This window comes from Vespa crabro, chromosome 3 (genome assembly GCF_910589235.1).
Source record: "Vespa crabro chromosome 3, iyVesCrab1.2, whole genome shotgun sequence".
Classification (NCBI taxonomy): Eukaryota; Metazoa; Arthropoda; class Insecta; order Hymenoptera; family Vespidae; genus Vespa; species Vespa crabro.
The window spans coordinates 8990162-9002661 of NC_060957.1; the positions used below are offsets into that span (position 1 = coordinate 8990162).

At 34.0% G+C, this 12500-nt stretch overlaps 3 protein-coding genes across 8 annotated transcripts in view; 1 reads left to right on the forward strand and 2 right to left on the reverse strand.

Annotated features, from left to right (window-relative positions):
- LOC124422922 (calcium-transporting ATPase sarcoplasmic/endoplasmic reticulum type) overlaps positions 1-1393 on the forward strand; it is a 33046-nt gene extending 31653 nt beyond the window's left edge. The window contains exon 14 of the mRNA XM_046959982.1: positions 1-1393. This exon is cut by the window's left edge and continues 1031 nt beyond it. The gene's annotated coding sequence lies outside the window, so the exon portion shown is untranslated.
- Positions 1394-6071: 4678 nt separating this feature from the next.
- LOC124423003 (probable protein phosphatase DDB_G0282105) lies at positions 6072-10220 on the reverse strand. The gene is made up of 5 exons (XM_046960210.1): positions 10017-10220; positions 9707-9954; positions 8867-8974; positions 7962-8137; positions 6072-7363 (listed from the first exon to the last, which is right to left on the reverse strand). The coding sequence occupies exons 1-5, from the start codon at positions 10205-10207 to the stop codon at positions 6968-6970; spliced, it is 1119 nt and encodes a 372-aa protein (XP_046816166.1). The 5' UTR covers positions 10208-10220; the 3' UTR covers positions 6072-6967.
- Positions 10221-10287: 67 nt separating this feature from the next.
- The window catches only part of LOC124423000 (alkaline phosphatase-like), a 134769-nt gene continuing 132556 nt past the window's right edge, over positions 10288-12500 (reverse strand). For 5 of the 6 annotated variants that reach the window (XM_046960203.1, XM_046960206.1, XM_046960204.1 and 2 more), the window contains exon 10: positions 10288-12500. This exon is cut by the window's right edge and continues 9282 nt beyond it. The gene's annotated coding sequence lies outside the window, so the exon portion shown is untranslated. The other variant, XR_006941990.1, reaches the window with a different exon arrangement.

Genomic DNA, 12500 nt, shown 5'->3' on the forward strand with positions numbered 1-12500 from the left:
GCTCTCTCTTTCTCTCTTTATCTTTCTCTCTCTATCTCTATCTCTCTCTCTCTCTCTCTCTCTCTTTTTTTCTTATTCATCATCGAAGCTCGGGATGTTCTTCTTCCTTTTTTGTCACTAATAACGAACGTGTCTGTATTATGTTACAGTAGGGGAAAATGGTCGTCGATAAGTGGGCCTAAGGCTCCAATTCTTAGATTGTCTGATATTTTTCGGCGATTGAACTTTTATCCCGATACATTTATATCGAATTAAGAAAAATTAAGAAAATCAATATTATGGAAATAAATATAAACGGAGTTATATATATATATATATATATATATTTTATATATATATATATGCACAATATATATATTGTGCAGAGACAGTGATAGAGAACGGACGAACGGAGGAAGGGGAAAGAAAGTAAAACAACAAAAAATAGTCTTAGTAAGGAAACGAGGGAAGAATGGAAGTGAAAGAAAAATTAAACAAAAAAAAGAAAAAAGCAAAAAAAAAAATAAAAATTAAAAAATAAATAAGAATAAAAAAAAAAAGAAAAAGAAAAGAAAAACAAAGAGCCAACAAAGGATATAGCGACACAAACTTCCGCCTTCGCGCCAAAGCTGAAAGAAAATATAAAAGACAACCGCAGCCCGGGGCTTCTTAAAGAGCAGAGCTTTTGAGTTTGCAGAGTAGTCGCGCTTCTAACAAGAACACGGTGCTCCTAATAAAAATAGTGATATATATATATATAATATTATAATAATAATAGTAATAATAATAATAATAAAAAATAAATAGTAATAATAATAATTATAATAATAATAATAATGATAATAATAATGGTAATAATTATAATAATAATGATAATAATAATAATAGTGGAAACATGAAAATGTAATAATACGCGTTGGAGCATTGGTTGAATTTCTTCTCAATAGAAATGGATGAAACTTGTTTTTGGATTGATGATTAAAGCGAATGTAAGGAAGAGTAAATGAAAAACGAAGAGAAATGAAAAAGAAACAAACAAAAAAAAAGAAAAGAAAGGAAAATAAAGAAAGAAAAGAAAAGAAATAAAGGGAAAAAAAGAGAAGCTGTCGCTTTTTTTTTTTTCCTATAAATCTCGCGGATCATTTCAGGATGCCTTCCGTTGTTGTTGTTCTTGTTGTGTTGACAAAGTAAAATAAAAAAAGAAGAGAGAAAAAAATGAAAATAAAAAGAAAAGACAAGGAAAAAATGAGAGATTGGGGAACAACGTAAAAGGGGGAATGTGAAAATTAGTAAAGAACATTGGCTGAATTTAGGAGAGATAAAGATAGAGGAAAGAGAATGGAATATAGAAAAAAAGAAGAGCAAATACAAAAAGAAATAAAAAAAAGAAATAAAAAAGGTAAAAAAAAAAAAAGCAGCTTTTATCCAGAGTCATTTTTGAATGGTCCGCGTATGAAATACTTCTGGCTATTTCGCTTTTAACGGCAATTTCATCGATGAAATTTACGGCAGCTAATTAATAGCAATCAGTGCAAATTCAATTAACATATCTGATTAGCCAACTTCGCTGAAGTCAATGAATCACCGTAAGACGTGACTACTAGAGAACGACAATCGATCATTCGCCTTTATTATCGAGATCAAGAAAAGGAAGAGAACCCAAGAAATCGTTCGATTGTACTTCTTTTATCTTAAGTTTCAGAAAGAGAGAAAAAGGGAAAGATAGAGAGAGAAAAAGAGAAAGAGAGAGCGAGATAGTGTCTGTCCTTAATCGAAGGAAAAAAGAAAGAAAAAGGATTCAAAGAGTAAAAGGCACGTTCCTCGATCTTCGAATTTCTCTCTCACTTTCTCCCTCTTTTTCCCCCCTCTCTCTCTTTCTCTTTCTCTCTTCTTCTATCTCTTAATTTCTCTCTCTCTCTTTTCTTTTCTTTATCTTTCTTTTCGAGTCAGAACGCAATGATCATGGTACTTGTACAAGCCACACTCCATATCCCACTTCTTTAGTTTACAACCCTTTCTGGTTTTTTCGGAGAACCATCACCCCCTAGTTCGAACCTTTAAAATCGATTCGCCAAGGACGTTGTCGCATAATCGACATTCACTCCAAAGGATTTTTCATCCTTCGGGAGAGAATTTCCGGTTGATGTTCCGTAAAAGCAAGAGGAAATAAGAGAGAAAGAGAGAGAGAGAGAGAGAGAGAGAGAGAGAGAGAGAGAGAGAGAGAGAGAGAGAGAATAGGAGAGCTTGTTTTTTTCAGAAAGTAACGAGTGTGAGTGAGATATATATAGATGTGTGTGTGTGTGTGTGTATATGTATATATATGTAGAAATATATATATATTTCTATATATATATATAGAAAGAGAGAAGAGAGTATCTGCCTTCGTGCTGATAATATAAAAGTCTATCACTTTTTCTCTTGGTAGCCTAACGCATACTTCGTTTACACTCGTTTGTTCACTCTCTTTGTTCACGCTTTACTATTTATTTCTCTCTCTCTCTCTCTCTCTCTCTCTCTCTGTCTCTCTTTCTCTCTCTCTTTCTCTCTTTCTTTCTCTTTTTCTTTCTCTTTCTCTTTTTTCTATCTTTCTTTCTCTTTTTATTTCCTTTTGTATATAAAGTTTTCGGTCGTCCTTGCAGCATCGTTAACGAAGCTGTTCTTTGTCAACACCCTTTCCCCATTCTTCTGCATCCTAAATCCTTCAAGCTAAATTTATAACTTAGAATCACGTGATACTTGCTTCCGGTTCTTCGGTGGAAACGAAGCGAGACAGGAGGTTGAAGAGGAAAGACGATGATGACGAAGGAATACGAAGACGAGGACGAAGACGAGGACGAAGACGAAGACGAAGAAGAAGAGGAAAGCACGTTCTTTGTAGTCCAATCGCATTCGAATTCTTCGGTCAGGTTGTTCTTGCCGTCTCTCGTGAAGGAATCTTTTTAAGATGAACATGAATTCAACCTTTTTTCTCTCTTTCTCTCTTTTTCTCTCTCTCTCTCTCTCTCTCTCTCTCTCTCTCTCTTTGTCTGTCTCTCCTTCCCATTTCTTTCTCCGTTCTGGTTTTTATCTCTATCTCCGTTTTTTCGATAAAAATGGAAATGACAGGATTTTTCTATCTTTCTTTTTCTTTTCTATTTCTTTATTTTTTTTTTTCATTTTTTTTCTTTCTTTCTTACTTGTTTTTCGATGAAATATAGAGAACGAGAAAGAGAGTCTATTTTATGATTTTTATGCTCTCTTTTCGGTTAGCATGTAATTGTATCTTCTTCGTCATATTAATCGGGAGGAGGTAGCTTTATCTCTTTCTTTCCTTTGTTGTTATTATTATTATTATCATTATCATTATCATTATTATTATTATTATTATTATTATTATTATTATTATTATTATTATTATTATTATTATTATTATTATTATTATTATTTCTTTTTCGTTCGTTTATATCTTCTTCCGTATCTCCTCCTCTTCGTTAACGTTGACGAGGAATATTGACGTCAGAGTCGATTCCTTCGAGAAAGAGTTTCATTGGCTAAACTCGATACAAGAGAATCGATCGATCGATGTAAATAAGTGGTGCGATTTTCACCCGCACGGCGACTAGTCAAATGAAACTAATAATTATTTTTATTCTTATTCTTATTATTATTATTATTATTATCATCGATATTATTATAATATATATATATATATATATATGTATATATATATAAATAAATTATATATTATTACGATCAAAGGAGGCAAAAGAGTATAAAAATGAATCTATTTTTTTGGACACTCGAAGCGCACATAAACGATGCGATATTGCCATATCCCGGCGATCGTTGTTTATATTATTATTATATATTGATAATATAAATTAATGATAATAATGTTAATTAGAATGATAAGGTTTTCCCTTGAGAAAGTTGGAGAGGAGATTAAAAAAAAATAAGAAGAGAAAAGAAATGAAAATAAAAGCGGCTTTCGAGCGAGAAAGGATTCGAATCGTCAAGACGCGTTTTTTTTTCGATTTGTTATCAAAATAATTTATTTCTGCTATGTATATGTGTATATCTTTCTCTTTCTCTCTCTCTCTCTCTCTCTCTCTCTTTCTTTTTCTCTCTCTCTCTTTTCATGTTCTTCTCTTTCTATCGTTCGAACAATACGATCAATCTTGCGTCTCGCGGAAAGGAGATATCTGAGAATTTACGCAGCGAACTTTCATCTTTTTCTTCTTCTTCTTCTTCGTCTTCTTTTATTTTCTTTCTTTTTCTCTTTCTTGTTTTCTCATATCGTTTCGACTTATCAAAATCGTAAAGGGGAACGAGAGAGATCGGCGCTGCGGGCAGTCCGAGCGATAAAAAGAATTTTTCTTCGAGCCATCGACGGCTCGTTGTTATATATCCAGAGTCTCGATTTTTTTTCTTAACAAGGGAGAGAAATAAAAAAAAAGAGAAAAGAAAAGAAAAAAAAAATAACAGGAGAGAGAGGTAAGAAAAAATGAAAAGAAAATGAAAACGACAAGTAGACAAGTAGAGTAATAAGAAAGAAGAAAAATATTTGATGTTCTCCTTTTTTTTCTCTTTATCTCACCCTCTCTCTCTCTCTCTCTCTCTATTTATCTACCTATCTTTCTTCTCTTTCTCCCTTTTGAGTTTATTCTTGTTCGAACACTCTACGATCTCGCGGCAAAACTTCGTCATTTACCACCTTTTTCTCCATCTCTTCCTTTTAATTAATTGATTAGAGTTCGACGATAAGTTTACGAAAGTAAAGTTTACGAAACTGACGTCGGCGTAGAAAAGAAGATATCTTCCTTGTACCCTGATTCGAATAAGCGCGAGCTCTCTCTTTTCCACTCCCTCTCTCTCTCTCTCTTTCTTTCTCTCTTTTTTTTTCTTTCTCTTTACATAGAACTTTATCGTAAGAAACCAAAGAAAAAACCTAAGATTCTATAAAAAGAGAAAAATAGATAGATAGAGACAGAGAGAGAGAGAGAGAGAGGGAGAAAAAGAGACAGAGAAAGGGCAGGAGAAGGAGAGAGAAAGAGAGAGATAGAGAGAGAGACAGAGAGAGAGGAAGATAAAAGTTAAGGACGAAAGGTAAGAGCCGGACTCTAGGCTTCTTCGTCCTATTATAGCGAGCTCTCGCTATTTATTCTAATTGCATGTATCAAATTAGCGTTCGATCGTTTCCCCTTTTTTTCATCTCTTCATTCTGATACAAGAGATCACGATGTTTATCGCTCTCCATTACACACTGTAATTAAAGGAAGAAAAAACAAAACGAAAGAAAAAAAAAGAAGAAAAACAACAAAAAAAGAAAATAAATAAATAAATAAAAAAAAAAATAATAATAATAAAAAGAAGCTCACATTTGTAATATATACAATACCGTTATGTCGTGGAGTGTAATTATTCGTACTTAATATATTACAATGAAGTTACATTTTACGTGTGCGCGTATACATTTATACATACATGCATATATATATAAAAGAGAAAAGAAAGAATAAAAGAAGACATATATATTTATTATTATAACTTGTGTATATATATATATATATACACACTCACACGTTCAAGAATTTATTCTCCAATCGTTCTCGCTCGATACGTCGTCTACGTTGGAGTATATAAATATTGTTAAGAATAAATTTAATTATTTTCTTCTAAAACACTGAGAAACAACCTTCCTTTTATTTATTATGTACGATTGAGAGCCACGTACGAATAATAAAAAGGTTTGGGAGAAAAAAAAAAATTACAAACAAATGTTCTATCTTTCATTCATTTAATCAAACGTAATTTCCCTTTCCTTGTTTTTTCTTCTTTTTTGTTTTTTTTTGGTTTCTTTCGTTCCTTTTCCTTTCGTTTTTTTTTTGTTGGTTTCTTTCTTTCTTTTTCCTTTCTTCTTTTTTTTTATTTTATTTTATTTTATTTTATTTTTTTATTATTTTCTCTCTCATTTCTCTTAAACAATTGAATTTTCTCGTCGAGTTGTATATTTGTACGTAGGTATCTCGTATATGTAAATATATACACACAAAGATACACATAATCATACATATGAGATCTTATGAAAGGTGGCAAATCAACAAGTAGCTTTGTACCATCCAAGGTTGGACTATGGTTTATTTAGGCGAATTTCTCGAACTCAATCGGAACGAGTAGTTGATGTATAAGTACATAAATACATACGTAAATACATACGTTATATACCAGGTAGGTACTTATGAATTAATACATATATGAAGATACGTAAATGTGAGAAGATGAAACGAGAAAAGCGCTGAAAATTTAAATTCAGAGAGAAGAGAAGTTTGCCACGGTTTAGAGCATTCTCGAGCCGTGAAATCAATGTTCCAGTTTGATCTCGATCGGACTATGGCAACTAAAGGACGAGCCAGATGCCGGAAGTCGAACGTGCTTCGAAGAACTTCGTATTACGAGCAAAGTCTGACGGTATAATTTATTAGTACCATCATCGAAAAAGAGAGAGAGAGAGAGAGAGAGGAAGGAACGAGCATAAAAGTTAGGACTACCTTGATAGTTCGTAATTACCCGAGATGATTAAAACTTTTTGGTACATCGAGATTTGCGCTTGGCCTACTCGTTCTACTTGCTTTTTTTATGGTCCAATGATGTTCGTTCTCTCTCTCCCTCTCCCTTTTTCTCGTTTCTCTGTCTTTCTATTTTTCTATCTTTTTTTCTTTCTTTCGTTTTTTCTTTCTCACTCTCTCTCTCTCTCTCTCTCTCTCTCTCTCTCTCTCTCTCTCCACTTTTCTCTCACGGAATAATTATTGTCTCCGAACGTAGTTTAAAAATAATAGAGTAAGGAAGAAAGAAGGGGGAAAAAAATAAATAAAAAAGAAAGAAGAAAAGAAATGAACTAGAACAGCAACGCTATTGAAGTAACCGATTCTTTTGAATGAATTACTTGCGCCTCATTGCTACGTTCTCGCGTGCCTTTGATATCTTGGAACAATTTATCAGGATCTTTCTTTTACGGGGAATATGTAAATCCTTGAACGTTGAAGAGAGATCCAGGAGATAATTTGAGAAGACTTTTCGCGTTCGTTGTCTTCGTCATCGTCATCGTCATTGTCGTCGTTGTCGTCGTCGTTGTCGTCGTCGTCGTCGTTAAACGATACTCTCTCAAACGATTCAACGTCTTCGACAGGCGTTCATTTTGTCGTTGAAGATGTTCGATTTTCCGACGATTCGAGATCAGTTGTCGCGTCATATCCAGCATCGGATCGTCTCCAGGCATTAACACTCGTTCCTCGTTTAATCCCTCGGTTTTATCCGTATCAGGTTCCTTTTCGATATCACGATATTTCATTTCACCTTTAAACTCTATCTCTAACTTCTCCAATTTAACACGGTACTCCCTTTTTATCTGAAAGTAACATGCACGTATGTTTCTATGTTCATATATGTGTTTACGAAATATTCGATTACGTTTTAATCTAGAAAAAATTTCTTTTACTTTCTTTCACGAAGCACGTACATACTTACTTACCTACTTACTTACATATAAATCTCTTTTATATATATATATATATATATATATATATATATATATATATATAATATATCTGTATTTTATCTTACCTATATATATCCATCTATGCAACATATATATATATATATATATATATATATATATATATATATATATATATATATATATATAACTATATCTGTGTAAATACAAACGTATACGTGAATACATACACGTGAATATATATTTACGTATGTTGTCGATCAATATTACGAATTTCGACCACGTTCTCGTGTCAAAATGTCACGAGCAATAGAGATGATTTCCCGTCAGGGAACACTGTTCTCTCTCTCTCTCTCTCTCTCTCTCATAGGAATTTTGTTCAACTCTCTACTACTCTCCCCATTCACCCCATCGACCTTACCTGCCTGCATCTTTTCCTCGCTCCTACCTCACCTTACACCTCCCTCACCGTACCATACAATCGACTTACCGAATCATTTTCTCTCTGCAATTCGGTCAGCAGGATCCGAAGAGCTCTTTCTGTCTCGAGACACGCACCGCGAGTATCGACGATCTTCTCGGTTAGTCCTCTCACGCTGTTTTCCAGTTCCAATTTATTCTCAGCCAGTTTCACGATCTGACTTTGCAAAATGTCCCATGACTCCGCTGCGATACGAAAAATCCCGAGTGTTGAGAGAGCGAAAAAGAAAGAGAGAGAGAGAAGGAGACATATATATAGAGATAGAGATAAAGAGAGAGATAGAAAGAAAAGGAGAGAAAGAAAATTTGCTTATTGAAGAGATCGTAGTATTTGAAGAGAGAAATTCTATCGAACGGTTTCTCTCTTTCTCTTTCTCTTTCTTTTCTCCTTTTTTTTCTTTTTCTTTTTTCTATCGTTTCTTTTCTCCATTTTTCTTCTTTGTACTCTCTCGTCCGTAACTCCATCCGTAAGATTTCAATTTATCTTTCGAATCGTTCGCTCTCGGCCGTATTGCCTTTTTCATCGAGCGAGAAACGGTCATATTTCCTGTAATTACGTCGATATTACCGGGCGTCAATCGGATTTGCTTGTCGCCTTTCCTGCATTTTTTTTCAAGTTACTAACTAAACCATAGTTGGACGATTCGCAACGTTGATTTAAATTCAAGGGGAAAAGTGGAATTGGAATTATTTCGAGTCAGGCCTGGAAATGACAAACCACTCTTGGACAATTCGAGTTTCTCTTTCTCTCTCTCTCTCTCTCTCTCTCTCTCTCTCTCTCTCGAGTATTTGAATATTTCGAGTGGTTTTACTCTTTCGAGTGTTTGCCCATGTTAAAGATAAAATCGTGAATACGTAGGTACGTATAAATAAACGATGATGATATTATAGGAATCGAAGAGATTATTCGATTACCTGTACGTTCCAATTTGATACGTGTATCCTCGAGTTCGATGGTTAGCTTCTCGTTCGTCTCTTCCATTTGAAAATTCTTTTCTTTCAATTCATTGAAATTCCGTGTAACTATATAACACGAAATACATTTCAATATGATTTTTAATATTATATATAGTCGTTTGTATACACATATCTATATATCTATTAAAAATATCTACATATCTACATATACCGATCGCGAATGTTCCCGTTTAAATCATTTTTCTCAGAGCGAGTGAGTCTGCACGTGCGAAAACTAAATATAAGTAGTCAAAATGTTTTATTCATCGCGGAGAAACGAGTTTTCTCTTCGCTTACGAGACCATAGACAGACGCATATAGCAAGTAATAAAATTTCCTTGTTTCCTTTCGCTACCACTTCTATTTCGTTGTAGTCTTCTTCTTCTTCTTTTCGTCTTTTTCTTCTTCTTTTAGTTCGACTAGTTTTTTAAAAATAAAGTCTGTAAAGACTGAAGATGATCAACGATCACGATACCTCAGCTGATCGATCGATCGTTCGTTCGTTCGTTCGTTCGAGTAGCCCGACTACTCAATAATTCGAAAACTCAGCTCTTCGTACTTTTTCTAGGTTATTTAATATATACCTATATACATATATATACCTATATATATATATATATGTATATATATACACATAATCCACGGAGAAAGTTTTCAGAAAATGAATAGCCGGGTTACTCCGAAAAAAAAAACGAAGAAGACGAAGAAGAAGTAGGGAGGAGTAAGAGTAGGAGTAAAAAAAGAAAAAGTAGGAGAAGGAAACGACGAAGTAACTAGATACATAGAAGAGAAACCTACCATTTTCGATCCTACCTTCGAGCTGAAAATTTTCACCTCGCAAAAGCTCAAAATCCGTTCCTTTACGCGACAATTCGGCTTCGAGGGAGTTCAGCTTCTCCTCGTAATTCCTCTTTATCGTCTCCCTTTTCATATCATTCCCCTGCATCATCTCGAAAGTCGTCTTAACGTCCATCTCAATAGCCGCCGCGAGTCTCCTCATCACGGCCCATTGAGTCTTCTCGTAAATATCGCCTTTTAAGAGATCCCTATGTGAAAAGGATCGTCAACGACGGTTCCGGCGGACTATAATACCTGCCGGAAGTAATACCTTTCTTCAGCCACGGCAGAAATTAATTTATTCTCCTGGAAGGCACTTCTTATCGCATTTATCATTCGTAAAATGGTCTCGCTCGCTATGTTGCAACTCTCGCAATGTTTAAGCTCGCAACTTGCTTGAACCTTTTTCGAAACGTAATCTTTTTCCTCAGAGTCCTCGACCTCTCTTGTTTTCTTTTTCATCTACGATCATTTCTTTCGAATAATAACTTACGGATCTCGTTTAATCATCGTATTGACAGGCCCTCGGATATATATATATATTTTTTTTTTCTGGTTTTGGCTTTTTATTTTTTTTTTATTTTTTTTTTTTTTTTTACCGAGTTTCTTCTCGAAAGATATTCCGGTATGATCTTCAAACGATTCCAAAGGAGATGCACGATGTGTGCGAGTGACACGTAATTCGGCCTTTTCACGTTCACCGTTTCTTTCGAGATCTCCTCATCTTTTTCTTCTACGAAAGGATACTCGTCTATGAAATCCAGGATAAGACGTAGAACGAAGTGGATCCTGCGATGAAATAAACGAGAACATCGAACGTATTATATCCATATTTTCTATATAGACTTGGCGTGAAATTATATATATGTATGTAATTATGAAATTATATATATGTAAAAAAGATTTGTTACACGGATTTGTTAACACGACATTGAGAAGGTAATATTATTTATTTTAAATATTATGATTTAATACGCGACGAACGTTCTTACGGTCTTCGTAAAGTTACTCCGGCAATAACATCCTGCCTGGACCACAACTTTTTAATATATACAGCTTGGTGCAGTCTAGTATACGATAAGTAGAATAAAGTGATACGGCTGGGTCACTCATACAGACACACACACACACACACACCTATATATATATACACATTATATGTACGCACACATCACGAAATATGTATCGAGTATCGGTTATCGAATATCGGCGAATGTTCCACCCTGTTGCAGTTAGTAAGCAGGGAAGTAGACTTAAGAATGTGTGTGTGTGTGTGTGTACACTTATATACCTATGTTCTCAGGATGGGTTAAATAAAATGTTACAAGCTCTTTTCTCTGTAACTATTTTTAGAGATAGTTATTTTGAGAATTAAATGGATTATTGAAATCTTATAATTTGAATAACAATAAATTCAAGATTCCAATAAGTAACATGTGTCATTTTATTAAAAAGAATTTTTAATGTTTTTTTTAAAACATGTATTTAATAATCAATATCATTTAAACGATATCACTGAATTAAAATGAAAATTTAGATAGATATTCGATAACGATCAATGCGAGAATAACTTGTATATAACTTGTATATAATATTATATAATATATATATATATATATATATATATATATATATATATATATATATATATATATACATTATAGATGTACGCGTTCACACGTGCATAATACATGCGTCGTAAAACTGTCAAAAGAAACGGATCTAACGATGGTCGAAGCGTTATCGCTGGTGTTTTTGACATAAAGTTGTGAAAATGGAAGCGTCAGGTGGTGATGGACGAAGGCCGATAGGATTCGTGAAAGTCGAAAAATACAAGCAACCTGTCGTAAACCAGTTCCAAGAGAAGAATGTACAATTCCCCGGCTGAGCCATCGTGCTTTTCAAGTATTTCCATAAGGCATACATTTTTTGCGAGTTTCGTAGGAAATTTCCATGAGTTATGCTCGATGAAATCGGCCAGACAACTCGAACGTATCTCCTCGGCAACGCGGTTTACCTCTCTAACGTCACTAATAATCGACATCACAAGCGACCTATTTAACTTTGGCATTGCGATTAGAGGCCGTGTTTCGTAACTGTCAAACTAGTGTCAACTATGAGGAAATCGAGAATATTCGTAATATAACTTACTTCGGATTACTCGTCTTCTTCTTCTTCTCCTTCTTCTTCTTTCTTTTCTTGTTTTTGTTTTTTTTTTGTTTTTTTATTTTTTGTCTTCCTTTTTAACTTTGTTCTTCTTTTCCTCCTTCTCTATCTTCTCCTCCAGTTCTTCCTTTCATCGATCCGATCAGCAATTTTCATACGACGACAAAGAGCCGTGCCAACTACCGATCGTTATACGATTTGCATAATACGAATTGTCCGGCTATACTACTACGTATCACGGAATATCGTTTCCGAATACTATGAAAACTATGCGAACGTTTAATCGACTCCAGGGAGATTCAATTTCGAGTACCCAGTAGGAGTGTCGTGATTGATGTTTAGTATCTAATGGACGTTTTCATTTGATAATATAGTGTAATTGCTTATGGTATTCACGTGAACGTGTTACTCCGTTGGGATATTCTATTTCTATCTAATTATAGGGTAACAAGTTTGAATAGTTTAAATAGCTTTAATGTCAAACTATGTTAATGATGTATAATATGTAATAGGTAAGGTAATACAGTTTGATAAGAAAATGACTTGTATATATATTATTGTGTATAATAATGGATAATTATTCCAAAAA